Raw genomic sequence first — 19,856 nt, forward strand, 5'->3', positions numbered from 1 at the left:
CAGGCCATGCATATTGCTGTGCTATGCTGCCATCTACTGGACAATGTTTGCACATACAGGCTAGAGTGGACCCACAGGGATGTACAAAGCTGGAGTGTTGCATACACATGTACGCAATGGTCTTAAACCCTCATACCCAAATTATTTAGTTCGGAACCACTGCACATCTCGACATTTAAATCCACTAGCTACACTCTAGATTATAAACCATCTGGCTTTTGTAAACACGACTCCACATTTGTTGTGTCGTTCAATGGTCTGCAACCACAGGCCCCACTGCGGCTTGAGTTACATACCATTTCATGTCCTTTAAATACTGCCTTACTGAACGATGGCCAGTTTGGAGCCGACGATTGCACTGTTTTTTTTCAGCGGGAAATAGCAGTGGGCATTTTTATAGCAGCGTTACATCATTCACACAACAGCGGACGGCAATAATTACAGCAGTCAGCATTTCCATTGTGGCAGCTCGCAAAGCATTATAGGAAACCAGGTGCTTTATAACCAGTCATGGCCGTGATGTATGCAAGAGGGGGAAAAAAAGAAAATGACAACCGTTTCCTTTCTAAGGTTTGCCTTTTATTTCAAACACTGTCGGGGGAGAAAGGAGCGAAGTAGCAGGACGAGGAAGCAACACAGTTTAAAAAAAAAAAAAAAAACCAAACGTTTAATCATCGAGCACAAGGCTTAACAACACTTTCCACAGCCAATCTGTACACCAAAAGAGCATGCACGCGCATCATGTTCACTTGGGCTTCACCAGAACGGAAACTTTATATAACGTATAAAAGAAAAAAAGAAAAAAAAAAAAATCACTGAAAACTATTTTACTAACAGAATAATGGAAAATTATGCACCAAATATTCCCATAACCTTTTTTATAAATATGGAATTAGAAATTTAAAATATTTCTTTAAAAAATAAATCCTAAATGGGAATTGTTTTAGCATGATGTACTTCAATAGGGCCGGTCCCGACGCTCCTGGCGGTGGTCCCCCCTGTGGAAAAGCAGGGAAACCGTTACTCCCGTTTTCCAGCCCGGCAGCGCGGAGCTTTGGCACAGATTCGATTCAAACGCGTACAGACTCTGCGTTCATTACTCAGGACATCTTTTATGGAAGAGGCAGTTTAGCGCCAAGACTGTTCCCATCCTAATCTGTTACAGACCTGGAATTCTATTCACTGTCAGTAAGCACTGCGCTTAGAGTGAGTGTGTGTGTGTGTGTGTGTGTGCAGTACCTTAATATATAGCATCTTGTAGGTGGGTGAAATGCATAGGCCACACTGATTTGTTAACTGGAAACTTGACAAGCGACGGCAATTCAGGTCAGCTCTGCTTGGAGCGTTTCAGAAACTCCTCATAAGGACATGTGGAGTTAGGAATAGATTTTGAGAGCCTGACAGTTCTGGAAGCAATCAAGATTTAACCCTTTCGAGAGTACGTTTTTTTTTTTTTTTTTTTTCAAAGTACTGAGTCAGTGTTCTAGAACTCTGTCTCTGGTTTTCAGTCACCGGTAGTGACTGTGACATCAGCATTAGAACGCTCAGTCAAGAACATTCCAACCACATTGTGTGCGAGATCTTCTGCACATAAAAATGTAGGACGTGACACCCCAGGCTGAAATGCCCCAGAGTAACCCGACACAAAATGGCGGCGTGACTCACTTCATCTCCATCATCTTGCCGGGGGGTCCCATGCCTCTCCGGGCCCCTCTGCCGCCCATCTGGTCCATGGGGGGGCCTCCCCTGCTGCCCCCCCTGAACCCGCCCCGGTCCATCCCGCGGCCGCCACGGAAACCGCCGCCACGGTCACCCCCCCGCCCGCCGCGGAAGGCCCCGGGGCCCCCGGGACCCCCCATGCCCCCGCGGTCCATGCCTCGGCCCCCGCGCATGCCGGGACCCCCCCTGCCGCGGTCCCCACCTGCGGAGAACAGCCCGGTTAGTCACAGGCCTGGCCAGGAACGAGCGACATTCTAATTCTGGGCTGTAGGGCCAAGCGTACTTTCAACAAAGCGAGCAGCATTTTTTAAAAAGCTGGGAACCAGATGTTTAACGTTCTAGTTTCTTTTACACTGTCCAGCAAGGTTATACAAGTGCACAGAGCCTACACGCACGTCAAAAGCAATATAGTACAGAACCTTAACGTAAACGGCCACGCTGAGTCAAGCCTACGGCTCTCCAGCTCAGAGCCAAAATGGCCGCTCCGCCGCAGTGACCTCAGAGAGGCGGGTCAGTCACCTGAGGGGGAGAAGGGCGGGGGGCTGAATCCTTCGGGCCTGGGGGCCTTGCACTGATTACACTCCATCCTCCAGGCGAAGTTCTGGTTCCCACAGCTTCTGTGAAGCAGAAACATTCCCCGTGAGTATGGAGCCCGGCCGGACCCAGAGCCCGGTACCGGTCCAACGGGGCGGAGGGGACGGGGGTGGGGGATACGTACGGGTTAGGGCACTGCCAGTCTCCTGCCCTCTGCTGCATGTTGCCCCCGGAGGGCCCGCCCCGGCCCATCCCCCGAGGGCCCCCCCTGGGCATGAAGCCTCCACGGTCTCCCCCACGTCCCATCATGCCTGGGGAGCAGCACAGATTCGGTTCAGAGACTAAAAGCACATTTCAAGAACACAGCACACCGTTCGGAGGCACGGGGACAAGACAGAGAAAGACAGATAAAGCTAATGCCAGCAGCTAAAGTAACGATAAGCGTATGATGCTAACATACAACAGAATTGGATAGCCAACAATAGCAGCCTAAATAAAGAAATAAAAAAGCACTCAATGCAGAACAGACTGAACAGACTGGGTAGCTAACGCTAGCAGTTAAAGGAAAATCCAACAATGCTAAACTGACAGAACTGAATAGCTGCTAGTGTTAGCTACCCAATGTAAGGAAAAGCCCACAATGCTAAACAGACTGAACAGAATGGGTAGCTAACGCTAGCAGCTAAAGGAATGAATAGCCCACGATGCTAAACGGGCTGAACAGAACCGGGCTGAACAGAACCAGGCTCATGCAGCAGTGGGCTGAACAGAACCGGGCTCACGCAGCAGTGGGCTGAACAGAACCGGGCTCACGCAGCAGTGGGCTGAACAGAACCGGGCTGAACAGAACCAGGCTCATGCAGCAGTGGGCTGAACAGAACCGGGCTCACGCAGCAGAGGGCTGAACAGAACCGGGCTGAACAGAACCGGGCTCACGCAGCAGTGGGCTGAACAGAAGCGGGCTGAACAGAAGCGGGCTCATGCAGCAGTGGGCTGAACAGAACCGGGCTCACGCAGCAGTGGGCTGAACAGAAGCGGGCTGAACAGAACCGGGCTCATGCAGCAGTGCAGCAGTACCTCCGCGGCCCATCATGCCCCGGCCGTCGCGCATGGGCATCCCCCCGCGCATCATCCCCATCATGGGCTTACGCCGGGCCATGGACACCTTCAGCTTCTTCCCCTGGAACTCCTTCCCTGTGGAGGGAGAGAGGGAGGGAGGGAGGGAGGGAGAGAGGGAGAGGGGGAGGGAGAGAGGAGTGGGGTGAACACAGAGCAGAGGCCTGGAAACCCAACAACAAATCGCACATTATTCCCTGGATTAGTTATAAATGCGGGCCGCTTCACCAAGAGATCAGACTGCCTTTAAGGGGAGAACTACGCAAAAGTAAAACCTTTGGGCGGTGGGACAGTGTGACAAGTGTGCCACACTGGCCATCCCATTCATTTTAACAATGAGACGGACAGCACCCCCATGCTGTCAGGCACAAAACTGAAGATCCCCAGACCACTGAGATCCCCAGACCTGGCTCAAATGCATAATTGTTTTTGATTAAAAATCTTTTTTTATTTTTATTTTTAAGCTTCACTGAGCTTGTCTGGGGCATTGGAACCTCTGAAATACTCTAACAAAAGCGCAAACCCCACCTTCTGGTCCTCTAACGTATTTGACCCAGGTCTGGAGATCTCACAGTCGTATTAAAAGCCCAAAGCACCACAGAGGGGATAGTACCATCAAACCACTCGACGGCAGCCTTGGCGCAGGGCGGCTCATCGTAGGACAGGGTGGCGTCTCCTTTGGGCTTGCCCGAGTCCTTGTCGGTGTAGATGTTAATGGCGGGCTGGCCCAGACGCTTGTTAATCTGCGAAGCAAAAGAAATTCGGTCACTCCTCCGGTCGGACCGTCCTCCCCACGAGCACTGAGCCCCATCACATGAAGGACCAGCTGCAGACACCTCCAGCAACGACGTTAAGAACATTACAATCTTTGATTGTCGGGGTGGAGAGTGTCGGTTACGAGCCAGGGCCATGAGGAGCTTTGTGTATTTAAAAAAACGGGCGCCCTACCCGGATGGTCCCGCAGTGCTTGAAGAAGTCGGCGAGCTCCTCAAGAGTGGCGTTCTCGGTCAGGCCGGTGATGTAGACGGTGCTGTTCTCAGAGTCGTCCTGCTCCTCGGGACGCACTGCGGGGGGGGGAGGGTTAGCCGTTAGCGTGACGGGGTGGAGAGCATTAGCCGTTAGCAGGGCGGCGTGGGGGGGAAGCATTAGCCGTTAGCAGGGCGGGGAGGGGGGGGGGGGGGGAGCGTTAGCGCGGCGGCGTGGGGGGAGAGTGTTAGCCGTTAGCGCGGCGACGTGGGGGGAGAGTGTTAGCCGTTAGCGCGGCGGCGTGGGGGGAGAGCGTTAGCCGTTAGCGCGGCGGCGTGGGGGGAGAGTGTTAGCCGTTAGCGCGGCGGCGTGGGGGGAGAGCGTTAGCCGTTAGCGCGGCGGCGTGGGGGGAGAGTGTTAGCCGTTAGCGCGGCGGCGTGGGGGGAGAGTGTTAGCCGTTAGCCCGGCGGCGTGGGGGGAGAGTGTTAGCCGTTAGCGCGGCGGCGTGGGGGGGGGAGAGTGTTAGCCGTTAGCGCGGCGGCGTGGGGGGAGAGTGTTAGCCGTTAGCGCGGCGGCGTGGGGGGAGAGTGTTAGCCGTTAGCGCGGCGGCGTGGGGGGAGAGCGTTAGCCGTTAGCGCGGCGGCGTGGGGGGGGAGAGTGTTAGCCGTTAGCGCGGCGGCGTGGGGGGAGAGCGTTAGCCGTTAGCACGGAGGCGTGGGGGGAGAGTGTTAGCCGTTAGCCCGGCGGCGTGGGGACCAGCACTCACCCATTTCACGCTCCGGACCGTCGCTCATGGGTCCTGTAGCACATCCAGCGACGGAGGGGAGGGGGGAGGGAGAACAGGAGTCAGTCAGGGCTGGCGTCAGGTCCACTACCTCTCTATTTTAACCCCTAAATACTTATGTTCACCCAGGCTCACTTCTGCACACATTTTGAGAATAAGAACCCTTCATGACCTTTTGTGTACTCCAGTGTACTCAATTTCTTTTAAGTAGACGGTCAGTGACCCATTTAAATTAAAAAAAAGAGTAAAGACCCAATTAAAATGCGCCCAGAACAGGCTTCATAAACCACTGTAAAACCCTTTAATGCTAGATAGTGAGTGACTGGCTAAAGACCAGAGCCTGTTATGTAATGTCAAAGGACCACAACAGCAGGGGAAACCCAGAGTACTAGGGGGGTAGATGGTAAATGGTTTTAAACCGACCCCATTAAATAAACCTCACCGTTAAGATTGTAGAACCTCAGAAACCCAAAATACCAGGGGGTTCTTGATGGAGCACCAGTATACTCCCGACTTTAAAACCATTCCTCAAAACCATAAATGCACACAAGACGCTAAGTGATTTTGGAGGGGGTCATTTGTCAGTAAGTTTTCACTGTGAAATAAAAATGTACACCTCTTTTTTTTCCTCCACTTTTTCTTTCTTTTTTTACCTTCAATGTGATTTACTCAAGATGAAAAAAAGAATACCAAAAATACCCAGAGTGGTTGTATATATTTGTTGTTGATTAAAACGTTTTTTTTTTTTTTTTTAAACCATTTTCTCTGGAGTGTAAACTGGAACCCCTTACTAGTACCCAAACTAAATAGCCGGCAGTACACTTCAGACTACATGACACTGTGTATACCAATGCAAAGAACGCACAAATACTCTGAGGAGGTTAATCTAGTGTGCGGTCGTAATTGTTTTTTTTTACTAGCCAGTGTAATTCTCATTAACTTACCACCAGGCTTAATGAAGCCACCTCTGTCTCCAGCGGTGCTGGGGAAATAAACGCAGATATTGAAGGCCAGTTCCCTTACAGAGCCACTTCTGGACCGCGAGCTCGGTCCAGCTCGCATGGGGGACGGGGAGGGGGACGGGGCGGGGCGGGGCGGACACATTCCTGGCTAGCTCTCGGACAACCCCCGAAATGACAGTTCTTACACATGGTTTTAGGATCTTACACATGGGGTTTTGGACCTTACACATGGGGTTTTGGATCATACATATGGTGGTGGTAGTGACAGTATTTTCGCTGTGGCTTCTCCCCCCCCCCCCACTTCCCTTACACATGTCACTTCAAAACTGGGTGGGGGGGTGGCTGAGCATTGTTGGGGATTTGGTGGTGGTGGTGGGGGGGGGGGGTTGTTTGTCAATCTTTATTACCTTTTGGGGAAAACCCCCCTACATTTTTAATACAATAGAAAATAAAATAGGATTATTTCAGATGCATCTCTTCTACGACCAGCTGAAAAAAATATCAGTCACAAATTTGGGACGCCCAATTAGCAAAGATGTATACAGGCCTTGCTGGCAGCTCAAGAGTGAAGGACACTTTTGGTTCTCCTCTGAAACATGACATGCTAGGCAGCTTTCTACACACACTCGCACACTCGCACACTCGCACACTCGCACACTCGCACACTCGCACACTCGCACACTCGCACACTCGCACACTCGCACACTCGCACACTCGCACACTCGCACACTCGCACACTCACACACTCACACACTCACACACTCACACACTCACACGAGACCCAATTATACATGTGCAGAAAGCAAGCCAGACACCTGGATGGTCGACAGGGGTCGCGCAAGCAAAAACACTTTTATCCTCCCATATAAGGCTCGCCCCTCAGCTACCTCCAACAAGAGACAAGAGGAGCATGAATGCTTTCATTCAGGAGAAATGCACCTGGAATAATCACTTACAAAAGGAAGCTGAAACAGTCAGCTTTGAAAATGAACACACACCAAGTACACGTTTTTACAAAAAAAAAAGGTTTGTGGCTGAAAGTTACACAATGCTAAAATACAAAAAGGCTATGTACCACATTACAATATCCATGAAGGTACAAACAAAAATTACATTGTTTTCAGATGGGTTTTTTTTTCTTTTTTTCTTTTCTTTCTTTTTTTACATTTTTCTTTAAACACTTGGCATCCCTCCGTTTTAATGATGACACGATTCTCTGTTTAAGTCCCCACTGTTCAAAATGCTGCCGGCTCAGTATTGAGTACAGGTACTTTAAAAGTATTGCTGTGTTTACATGGCTCTCACTTTGTTACCTGTAGCATATAAATGCGACAAAGCATGTTAAAAGGGTGTTCAGAAATAACGTCACAAAAAAACATATGCAATCCAAACTACATTTGAAAAAGCACACTGAAATGCCCTTACCTGTGTGGCGAAAGGTGAAAGCACCTCACTGAAGCCTGCCAGAGCAAATTACGCTACGCACGCGTCGCTAAGGCGGAAGCGTCCATTTCCGCACTACGGAAAACGAGCCATTCACCGAGCAAACCCTTAAAACGTGGGACATTTCCAACAGTGCAGAAATGGATTTTTCTCCTTAGAGACTGTGACTACAGTCGCCCCCCTCTGCTCTAAGTAGCCACTGAAAGAAACATGGGCATGTCAAACACGCTTGGCAGAAAAATGCAAAGCTGCATCTTTCTTTCTTTTCTCTACGCTTTATAAAGTTAAATTCTGCTTTATAAAGTAGTGATGGCACTTTCACCTTTATTTTTAAATAGAATTAAAACTCAAGACATTTCTCAACCTCGGCTTGTAGGGGAACCCCTGGAGAAGGACCATAAAATGGCTTCCTAGAGCATCCTCTATGAGTTACTTTGTCAATATTATTCCCTGACAGGTAAACAGTAGAGTACACTCAATTCATACCAACATTATGTGAATGGTAAAAACAGAACCTGCCTTACACCTCTATACCTATAGGGGTTCCACCTGCTTTCATTTCCTCATACCACTTGACGATGTATAAAGAAACCCTTTAAAAACATGCAGGATGTTATGGCAATGCCTTATTTTTTGGAAAAAACCCATTCCAACGTCTGAAAATATCAACTTACCGTCCGCATGACGCAAGAAGCTACAGAATCAAGCCCAAAGTAAACGGATGGGTTAGGGTGACTGAAACTGCAGTAACAAAGGAGGTCTTTTTAATGTTCACCCTGGGCACTGACTGCATTGCCTGGACCATCCTGCACTGGGCAGAAGAGCTGGAGCAAACGGGGGAACCATGGGGGGTGGCGGGGGGCAGAGGGGAGCTTCCTTTGCCCGGGCGAGAAGCTTGGGGTCTACTGAAACCACCGCTGCCCACAGGAACACATGCATCCGAGCCCAGCTCCCGTGTGAACCGTTCAAAAGAAATCTCCTACCAGGTCTTGCTCCAGCTCTTTGGCCAATTAGAAGCATCATTTACCTTCTTACCTTTGGCCTGACTGCTGCAGGGCTGAAAGCACCAGATCATGGGGTGGGGGGTGTGGGGGGGGGGGGCATAAAACTAAAAGCACATGAGCTCAGAGGCATAAATGTGGTTTTGCCACATTAGGTATTCTTATGGTGGGAGAGCTCGCTGCTGTCCGGATGGCATAAGGAACGGAGGCGGGGGGGGGAGATTTGGGAATCTTTCAGCCCTGCGTGACTTGGCCGCAGCGCCTGTGGGAGGGAACGGTAGGGTGAGATTTTGGGGGCGGTGAGGAGCACTTACCCCATGGCTCCGCGAGTCATGCCCCCGCGCAGCATCCCCGCTCCGCCCGCTCCTCCTCGCATCATGCCGCCCCGGTCGAAGCCGCCGCGGCCTCGAGCGCGGCTGTCCATCCCGCCCAGGCCCCTGTCCCCGGGGCCCGAGTACCCGCCCGAGTCCGGCCCCGAGTACCCCCCGCTCATGCTGCTGGGGCGCTCCTGCCTGTAACTACCTGCTGGGGGGGGGAGAGGAGGGCATTGTCGGAACAGGCACTGAGCGGGAATGTCGCACTGAGCGGGAATGTCGGAGGACGCACTGAGTGGGAATGTCGGGAATGTCGCACTGAGCGGGAATGTCACACTGAGCGGGAATGTCGGAACACGTGCTGCTCAGAGGGAAGGTCGCACTGAGCGGGAATGTCAGCATACGCAATTTACAGACAGGAAAGTCACCAGACCTCTTGGTGCAAACTGGCTGTGGAAACTCACCAGGAGCAGGACTGAAGACCAGTGGTCTGGACAGAACACAGCATCAAGCTTGGACTCGCGAACATTCCTCAGATCGCTGCCTCATTACCAGGGAATGAGCACAGAATGCGCACAGGAAACCTTTCGTTCTGTTCAGACCACTGATCCACAGTGTCTCCAGGGCAGACCGGGGCTCAAACAGCATTTGCTTTGGATTCAAATATCTCTGCGTTTTCTTGCTCTTTCCAGGGGCAGTAGAGCCAGCGAGGAGGAGCAGATGGGTGGAGGTTTACACACACCATGCAAGCTTAGCCAAATGCAGAAAAGTATTTGAATCCAAAACAGATACCGCTTCACCCCAGGTCTGCCCCAGTCACTAAAAGCTCATTACAGCCGTGTCCACGACAGAACGGGGAGAACGGGAGGCTCGCTCAGCCCCACAGAGGTCACGGACCGGAGGAGGGGAGCACGTACCCTGATTGTACTGACTGGACGGGTTGTAGCTGCTCTGCTGGCCGTAGCTGCTGGCAGCGCCGCCCTGCTGGCCGTACTGGCTGGGCGGGGGCTGGCTGTAGGAGCTGGAGGGCGGCGGGTAGCTGGAGGGCGGGGGCTGCTGGGGCTGTTGAGGCGGGGGCTGCTGCTGGGCCTGCTGCTGGTAGCTCCCCTGCTGCCCGTAGGAGCTGGGCTGGCTGTAGCCGGCCTGCTGGGCCTGGTAGCCGGCCTGCTGCTGGGAGTAGGCCCCAGGCTGGGAGTAGCTGCTCTGGTCGTAGCTGGAGGGCTGGCTGCTGGAGCTGTAGCTGGGGGGGGGGGGCGGGGGGAGACCAAACGGACGGGTTTAGAGGAGACTGGAGCACGGGGGGGGGGGGGACCCAAACCACGGAGGACAAATTATTTTAAAAAGAGTTGAGAAAGCGAGACTGTCCTCTTTCTAGCTGTCCTTGAACCTGTTTGAGAAAACGGCTGAGGACCCAGAGGAGTGGATTGGAGTGGATTGGAGTGGAGGGGGGGGGGGGGAGACAGTGAGAGATGAGGGAATGAGGCCAACGCAGGGCCTCGTACTCGATCTGAATCATCAAACATTCAGTTCAAACTCATGCACAGGAGACGGGATAATCAACGCTCCCCCCCCCCCCCGCCCCCCCCCCATGCACGGACCAATCCGCGGAGAAGACGGTGATTGGCTGGCGAAACGTTCCGTAACCACACCCCTCCGCCAAAGCACCAGGAACAGAGGTCACGTGGCCGGACAGAATTTCACAGACGAGGGAGAAGAATGCGAGAAATCACAGGAGCGTCGCGGCTTGGGTGATCTGCAGGGACCCGGGGGCTACACTGGCAGGGGCATATTTACCTGGAGGCGGGGTAGGACGCCTGGGCATTGCCTGACTGCAGGGGGTATGAGCCAGCCACCTGGGGGTACGCGTAATTATTCTGGCTGAAGGCCTGGCTATAGGCAGCCGGGTTAGCCGGGGCGGGGGGAGTGTCCGGGGGCTTGGCCACCTCCCGTACTCTAAAAGTTAAATTAGCAGTCAGGTTACAGGCTCTCTTCCAGCAAGACATGAAGTCAAAGCAAAAATAAGTTCAAAGGATATGTGGCTATATTACACTGGGCCTCCTTTCCAACCCAATTCCTGGGCGATAAATTAATGTAAAACAGGAAGGTGTGGCTCTAGTCCGAAGAGTGAAGCACTGTTGGTGTTAAGGTGTAACGTAGGGAGCATAGCCAAGTGCTTCCAACTGAGAGAAAGTCTCCACATCAGTAAATCAGGTCCCACCTGTCAAATTTAGAAGCTGCACCCAACATGCCTGTTTAAATTGGGCTGCTGGGTAAGGAAATGTGGTCAGCAGAAACCAATGAATAATAAAAACACCACCGATGCACATGCATTATTCACAACGCCACCTCCAGGAGGCTCTCAAGGCACAAACAAACAGTACCGCTTAGCTTCGCATAACCGCTCCTGAGAGAGCAACTGAAATATTCGGTTCCTCCCCACGAGACTGTACAGGAAGCACAATGACCACTGGTGGCTGAGGCGACACCGCAGGCCTTCAATGGAGCCAGACGGCAGGCGCTCGGTGAGACCGGTGAAGGGGGGGGTTGGGGGGGGGGGTTACCTGGGCGGGGCGGCGGAAGCAGGCTGCTGCCCGTAGCCGGCGTAGGTGGGCTGGGCTCCGTACGCGGGCTGGGTCCCGTAGGAGGCCTGGGTGGTGGTGGCGGCCGCAGCGGATGAGTTGTCGTAGCTGCTCGTCCCGTAGCCCTGGGAGGGCTGGCTGTAGCCCTGGGGGGCCGCGCTGTAGCCCGCTGGGGGGGGGGGAGCACAATCAAACCTCACAGCCGGGCTTAAAACTAAAACGCACCTCATGGCGCCAGTGACTCAGCAGGTCCCTCTGTTTGAGGTGGACACTGGGTACGCAGTGGGCGTTATACGCTTCTGTACTTCTTTTTTTTATTATTATTATTTTCCCTTTTTCTCCCAATTTGGTAGCCAACTGTACCCTATCTAATCCAGTTAGTGTTAGCTGGGGATACACCGCTTACGACCCCGTCCCTTCAGCGGCCCAGAGGGAGAACAGCACGGCTTCTTCAAGCCGTCTCGTCTCACAGCCTGCGACCGTGATTCCAAGGCGCACCGGGGTGCATGCACACGGTGATCCTGCTAGTCCCGGCTGAGTCCCTCCCTCGGAGGCCAATTACGCCGCTCCATGAGAGCCGACCAAACTTGGCTTTTGGCAGGACCAGGAATCAAACACGCTACTGTAGTTCAGTAAGAGATCGGACTGTCCTGTGCCAGATAGTCCCTAGTGCCATATGCTCACTGCAATTCAACTGGCAACACAAAGTGTCAGCTGCGTGTTGAAAAAACTCACTGCCCGTTGAAGGGCGCTGCATTTATAGGGCTCTAGCGCGTATCAGATTCCTGCTTCGCATCGATTTTCATTGAGCTTTGAAGGATAAGTGAGTTCCAAGGAATCGTTCAAGGACAGTGAAATATTTCCAGGACTACAGGATGCTAATATTCTCAAAGACGGAGAAGGCCGCATTGTGCCGGCACACAGGACAGTTCATACGGTCATGTCTCGGTCATGCAGAGAAACCCAGATCATGCGGTCTGCTTCAAGGCTGTGTTTTAAGGCCAACACATTAACACTGTTCGACAGGAAGCGATGAAGTGTCAAACCACGTGAAAAGACATAACCGCACAACACAACGGTGAAACACGTGATGTCTCTGTGGGTCTACTGATGTGCTTTTTAAAATATATCTCCAATGTTTCGTAATGGTTTGAGTTGTACTATTCTGCCTAATTTTCAGAACAGTACATGGCCAAACTGGATTGTAGGCAAAAGCTCTTGCCAGTCAACAGTTAATTATTTTTCTGTACTCTTACATAGCACCCCATTGAAATTGGGATTTAAGAATTTCTTTAAGGTCAGGGCACAAAAAAAAGAGAAGTAAAACACAGCCACATGCATGAGGCCAGGCCCAGCTTGGCAAAAACACCAAGCACAATTTAGGATGCCATGAAATGGAGAGGTGCATGCGGAAACAGTATTGGCCAAACCTGACGTAGTCCCTTCTGCTGAAGGACGGCAGAAATAAGAGCAAGAAGAGGCATTAATGTGTAGCATTCACTCAGATTCTCAGAAGTGCTAGGAGCTGGTATGACAAATCCTTTCAGGCTTTTGCCAGTGCACATGTACCAGCTAAGCAGTAGGTGGACTTGACTGAATTTGCATGCAGATTACATTCGCAATTCATGAAAATTCAAAAGCGAAATAATATTTGACTAACAACTCAATACATTTCTGCTGAACACCCTCAGTATAGTGGAAAACTGGTTCACAAACAAGCTAAGAAAATGGTAGCGGTGTAAAACTTCAGAAAAACAAGGTTAAATGTTAAGGAAAGGCTGAAACCTTGAAAATCTTCGTTTAAACGGCATCTGAGGATGTGTGCGTGCGAGTGTGCAGTGTGTATAACACAATGATTCATCTTGAAGGATGACAGTATTTTTTTCTTCTTCTCCCGACTTGGACCAACTGTTCAGAACCGATTCCACCGGCCGGATCTATATTGCATTACATGACACGTTACTTAGCTGGCGCTTTTATCCAAAGGGACGTACAGTTGATTAGACTAAGCAGGGGACAATCCCCCCCCCCCGGAGCAATGCAGGGTTAAGGGTCTTGCTCAAGGGCCCAACGGCTGTGCGGATCTCATTGTGGCTACACTGGGGCTTGAACCTTGCGGGTCCCAGTCATGCACCTTAGGCCCTCAGCTACAGGCCACCTAGAGAGACGGCCATTTTGTCACGTTTGTCTTTGTGCAGCTTTGGTCAGTCTTGTAACGGGGCCTCTCTGCTGTGCAATGCAGTCTAATGGAGCCGAGCAAACAAGCCTTGACGTGCCTTCAAAATGCCCTTTCCACCTAATAAAAGCCGGACTAGCGTATACGGCGGCCTGTAGCGTAGCGGTTAAGGTAAATGACTGGGACACCCAAGGTCGGTGGTTCTAATCCCGGTGTAGCCACAATAAGATCCGCACAGCCGTTGGGTCCTTGAGCAAGGCCCCTTAACCCTGAATCGCTCCAGGGGAGGATTGTCTCCTGCTTAGTCTAATCAACTGTACGTCGCTCTGGATAAGAGCGTCTGCCAAAATGCCAATAATGTAATGTAATATACAAACGTATTGAATAGACATCGGAGCTGTTATTGCCCCACATTTCCTAGTTTGCTGTGGCAGGCTCTATCCATGTGCAGGCAGAGTTGTACACCACAGTGTACAAGTCTGACACCTCTACAGTGTCAGACTTCCCTGGGAACAATGTGGACTTTCACAGAAAAATGCTAAATGGCAGCCGTTGCATCACCCAGGTGGGTGGAACACATTGTTGGTGGTTGAGGAGAGTTTCCTACTCATCACTGCAAAGCGCTTTGAGTGGCTAGAAAAGCGCTATGTAAAATGTAATTATCCATCTATCTCTATCTCTCACAGTGAAGTAGTCTCAACTGGAAAAACCAAATGCCCGGTAACAGACTGATGAAAATGACAAATATGAATGGTCCCTTCAGGCATTGCAGTTATTGCTTTGAGGGAAGTTATTTTACAGGCATGTCAAGGCTGGTTTGCATGGCCCCTATAAGACTGCACTATAAAGCAGAGTGGAACAGTACATAGAGGACTGTTCTTGGGACGACCAAAGCAAAAGATGTCATCAAATTATTATCGGCAATCAGCATGGTGGAAATAGTTTGGGGACAAATGGGTCCAAGTGGGGGAAAAAAAACAACAGAAGATATCCTTTAAACCCAAACGTGTGCTGGACTCACCGGCTGGAGGCTGGCCATAGGAGGATCCGTACGCCGGCTGGGCGTAAGCCCCAGCGGAGGACCCGGTCTGGGGGTACGCTGAATCAGCAGGCTGGCCGTAGGAACCATAACCCTGCTGCCCATACGCTTGCTGCAAGTCAACACAATCCCACATCAGAGAACAGACATCATCACTTCCGTCTATTTTCCGCACAAAGACATTTTTTTTTTTTTTTTTTAGTGTGTAGACAAACCCCACTTGTCATGTTTGTCACACGTCAAGGTAGCGTGACTAAAAGGGCCTTCACGGTTGCTTGAAAGACCATTCTCACAAGGGCCAATGAATCCTCCCGATTACTCGCATGAACTACTTCAGTCAGAACAAAGCGCTTTCACAGGCCCAGGGCCCAATCCACATTTCACACACTTTATGAACCAAAAGTCACATAACAAATGCTAGCCGTGTCATACCTGTGGGAAGGGGACACTCACCTGTGTAGCTTGTCCATAGGCCTGGGAAGGCTGGGCCGAGTAGGAGCCATACCTGTACAGAGGAGAGCCATACGCTTTACAAACTCCAAACATCCAAACAGAGGAGAACACACTTTGGTCAAATACGTCATTGTTTTGTATTCAAACACCGTTTCTGTGTGCGACTTATCCTGCCTGGTGCAGAAGACCTAACCAAGACGACCAAAACTTTTTGAGAGTATTTCATAGCCTCCAATACACCGGACAAGCAACAGCAACGCACAGAAACGCATTTGAAAACAAAACGATTACGCATCGGACCCAGCTTGTCCGCTTGCAGGCACAATGGAGTAAAAGGGGCACAATTCACCGTTACCATAAAGGGCAAGGCAAGCCCTATTGAAAGGAGTAAGGTACAGCATCCTGGGGCTCAAACGATAAATCTAACAGATCTGAGTTCTGCCCGCGTGAATAATCGCCACACGTCAGACGCTAATCGGCCTGTTGATGAAGGGCCACAGCGCATCGCTTTGGGGAAATGTTGGATTAGCCATGGCTTTTGAAGATAATTGTTTTGTGAAGGAAAACCATTCATTTTAATTTTGTTGGAGGGGGGCGGGCAATAACCACATTTTCTTCGTAATGAAAGTCTAAACTGACGAATCGTTTACGAGGCGGGAATGACTGCGAGAGCATTCTTCTGAGACTTCACTGAGCCAGCGTTCGGTTTCAAAATGGGAGTTAGTTTATAGAGTTCACAAAAAAGAAGAAGAAATGGCCTAATTCTGAAATCAGTGTTATTAAATTAAGTCTACAGAAGGAAGGTGCACGATCCACATTGCCCCAGGGGCTGTTGGTCATCCATGTGCATTTACTTCACTCAAACTACTTCACAGAAACGTATAATTAAAATAAAATGATATTTATTAATCTATAAATAATGTATTATATTAAATATAATAAAATGATACTAAATTATTGGGTCAGAGACACAGCGATATTTTCCTTTTCAAATCATGCTGTGAACGTCAGGCGGGAACTCTGGAGGGAGTAATCGCCCCCCCGTGTTTGAAAAAGTAGCACGGTGTGAAACTGGATCAGATGAGCATCTGCTGCTAAGCAACGGCTCTGCATTTGCACTATAATGCACTTAAGCAATGCAATCTAATGTACGGTGGAAACGGAGGAGCCTGTTGACTGCAATGGCAAATTAAGCTGCAAATAAGATGGTGCTTTTGGATAAAGTCCACACACAACGTAATGCATCAGGAGAGCAGCTTCATTAGGAACTAAAGAGAACTCACCCCTGCTGGGCCCCGGTCTGGTTGTACGAGCTATAATCTGTTAATGGAGAAAGAAAAAAAAAACCAATCACAAACAAACACAGGTTCACCTACCCTGCACATTCTCATCAAGCCACATCATAATAACGATGCATTTGAGTTACAGTATATACACCTTCACTGCTGTGTCTAAAAGGCCTTACCGCTGACCATTCACCAGCCAATGTAACTGCGCTCAGCGTGTGCACAAGCGCTCGTGAGAGGATCCCTGACACGTTACTGGTGAGAGCCCCGCAACCAGATTTCACACATCTCTCTTTATCCAGGAGTGAATTTAATTTGGATAATTTTAAGCCTGGACACAGCAGATATTCCATGGCTTTCGACTGGGCTGCGCCTTGGTCTGAGCTGGAGTAGACCAGCTCGTGTCATCTGCTGGCGAGCAGAAGTATACTTATTTACACACGACGGCAGAGATTAATTCCACATATGTTCTTCATTAACAGTCTTCCCTGCCGATTCTCCCATAAATTAACACCTGTACAGCAGCGGCAATGTTAAATCTAAGAGCAGGATGTAGCCGCATCGGAAGACTGATTTAGTAGCAACTCGTGTGATCAACAGGCACGTTGTTTATTTTCATACCCTGGGGAAAACATTCGAGTACGCTCTGACAGTACAACTACCCAATTCATTCTGTGTGTAGGCAACTCAATGTTCCACCTTAACCACGGCCTCAGCATGCAATCAGAAGGTATCAGGGGATTACAGCAGACAATAACAAGCCTCAAGGGCAAAGCCGGGGAAAGAAACGGAATGCCTGTCCTTTTAGCCATCTGAGAAGATTAACTTACTAAAGGCCAATTAACAGCTATGCACAGAAATGGTCGCAGGTTCCTAAGATAGTGAACAATGCCACGGGTAAACAAGTCACTGTGCTTTCGTACATGAGGGGAAACCAGAGCCACAACGATGTGAAAGGACTGCCCTTTTCAGATAGCCTGCACCCCAAAGCTAACACAATTGGGACTTTCTATACTAAAAACAAGCTCCCATTCTTCACCTCTGGAACTGATATATAGCCCATATTGTAGCACAAAGACAAAATCTAATCTGAAAGTTTCACTTTTAAGCATTCATCACACTAATTAATATTCTCATGTCAGACATTTAGAACATTTCGACTAAGGAACAGATTCACAATAACAACAGCCAACTACCAACTAAAATGCCGAATCAGATTTTGTTTGTGTGCCGTGTTGGGTTTTATTTGGAAGGTTACCCCATCCCCCCCAAACTCTAAATTAACAGCTCTGGTTAATCAATTCTATAGCAACGCTATGCCAAGTGTGCAAAGCATCAAGGTCAAGGGGGCAGACACTTCTGGTCTAAAAATAACAGGGCATTCTTTTGTAGAGGGACTATGCAGGCACAGCAAAAAAACTACTACGTGACCACAAAAACGACTTACTACAGTGGTTGACACATTGATGGCTTTTAATTCATTTGGATTTTTGTTTTTAGATCAATGCAAAAAAAAGAAAGAAAGATGTCCAGGCAATTCATTTAGAGCAATTAACCAAACTACAGGGAGTGTGCAACATTATTCCAATTACTACCATTAGGAGAAAAACGTTTCCCGTGTTTTATGTCTTCTAGAACATATTCCCTATTACTGTCATTGTAGAAGCTCTTGGGTACATCAGGCTACCTGCGGAGTACCATAAAAATAAGCCCATGTTGATGGAACACTTTTGGTGCCGGGACTCTTCAAATTTTCCACTAATACAATAAATATGTTAGCAGAGGCATAGAAGTACAGGTTTGTTTGTCCTTGCAGTCGGAAAGCATTGACCCTGTAGCTCCGGCAAGTCTGCATTCCAACCATTGATTTAAAAAAGAAAAGAAAAAAAAAAGACAAAAAGGCGACATTCAGGGCCATTCCACTTTAAAGCAAGCCGGAATGCGACAGAGGCAGGATACCAATGCAAGAGACAACTCAATAATACCGCCTGACGACCAAAGTATAGAATGGGTAATGCAAACATAAGACGCATTTCAACAGGTGAAACGTTGAGCTACTCGTCATAGTTCCACCCCCCTCCCCGATAGATTATCGCCAGTTATTTCTATTAACTAGGACTTCAAAATAGCGGAAAGCGTACGCGCGACTTTAAATTAGGTGACCCTATAAATATCGATGTTTAATATTCTTGCAAAAGCATCGTTGAATACACAAAAACAACTACAAAATGTCATATAGCTATATATACTCCCATTTAAAAAAAGGTTAATCAGCGACAGAAATTCCTTAACATTATTAATTCCCAAACTCAAGGACTTATTTACCCATCTCAATTATTCGTAAAAAATGAATGTTAACCTTCTTTATTCTGCCGCCAATCGCCAACACTCATTTTCACGCGAATATTTTACAGATTTGTTTAAATTGCATAAATAACGTACAACAAAATAAACCCGTATCGTACGTGATTTAAATTAGGCTAACTAAGGCTAAGGCACGTCCGTCAGAGGTAAGTTAAAATTCACCATCGCCTGGTTTGCTGAATAACCCCGACGAGAACATTAGCCAGACAAAGGCCACATGCATCGTACTGAAAGACTAACGTTACAGACGCCGCTACACAACAATATCTACACACACATTATTTGCTACACTACAAATTCGTGCGAAGATTATTATTTTAGTCAGGCATGCAGCGGTGAGGTGCGGAAATCGCACCATTGACGCCAGTCAAGCGCCTAGTCGCAGCATGTCGATTAGCTTTGGATACTGTCCCCGATCGCTGCCCATACCAACGCAAGCAAACGAAGGAAAAGGCTAATGTAGCTAGGCTACATGGCTAAGCTTGATGCATACCGCCATATAGGTAGAACGCTGTGTGTTAGCTTGCCTTTGTAGTGCTCCGTAGCTATACCGTAATATCTTCCTACAATTAAAATCGTTACAACATCAGTACCTAGTCAATAATTTACAGCGGCAGAAAATTATAACGGTTAGCCAACCTAACGTTAGCTTGTTAAATGATCGTTAGAACCCCCCCTCCCACCTCCCCCAATTCAAACACATTTTTGGTCAACCACTTCAAACCGTAACATACGTAGAAAACAGGCAGGTTCAGCAAGAAAAGCAACTACTACATTTCAATCCACACATACGTCTAAAATCTAGTTAGTTCATCAAATAATAATTATAATTTTAAAAACCGGTTTCCCGGCCGTCCTCACCAGCTGCCGACGCCATTTCGTGAGTCCTTAGAGTACCGACCACAATGAACGCATGCGCGAACTTGGACTCAGGGACATACCATTCTTTCAACGTCAAAAGTGTGTGGATGCTTTATTATCATTTTTTGCTTTATGAGTTGTAGCATACAATTGACAAATATACAATGACATTACAATATACTAAATATAGGTGTATACAAGATATAAATAGCAAGAGTTTTAATTTCCCTATGAACGTTAGAATGGACCCGTCCCGAAT

The 19,856-nt window shown here is 49.1% G+C and overlaps 1 protein-coding gene across 6 annotated transcripts; it reads right to left on the minus strand.

The window, feature by feature from the left end:
- Positions 1-557: 557 nt before the first annotated feature.
- Positions 558-19,624, minus strand: LOC133140745 (RNA-binding protein EWS-like). 6 transcript variants are annotated; one of them, XM_061260910.1, is made up of 17 exons: positions 19,598-19,624; positions 16,370-16,406; positions 15,087-15,138; positions 14,616-14,745; positions 12,849-12,863; positions 11,401-11,587; positions 9,757-10,079; positions 8,840-9,050; positions 6,064-6,101; positions 5,102-5,134; positions 4,318-4,433; positions 3,983-4,112; positions 3,331-3,447; positions 2,438-2,564; positions 2,239-2,336; positions 1,666-1,921; positions 558-998 (listed from the first exon to the last, which is right to left on the minus strand). In XM_061260910.1, exons 1-17 carry the CDS (start codon positions 19,611-19,613, stop codon positions 959-961), a joined length of 1,926 nt encoding a protein of 641 aa, XP_061116894.1. In that variant the 5' UTR covers positions 19,614-19,624; the 3' UTR covers positions 558-958. The 6 variants fall into 6 exon arrangements, with proteins under 6 accessions (XP_061116894.1, XP_061116893.1, XP_061116896.1 ...); XM_061260909.1 differs by having other exon boundaries at positions 8,840-9,047; positions 12,849-12,866; XM_061260912.1 differs by having other exon boundaries at positions 2,239-2,333; positions 12,849-12,866.
- Positions 19,625-19,856: the final 232 nt, after the last annotated feature.

The sequence above is a fragment of the Conger conger genome, chromosome 11, assembly GCF_963514075.1.
Source record: "Conger conger chromosome 11, fConCon1.1, whole genome shotgun sequence".
NCBI classification, from domain to species: domain Eukaryota; kingdom Metazoa; phylum Chordata; class Actinopteri; order Anguilliformes; family Congridae; genus Conger; species Conger conger.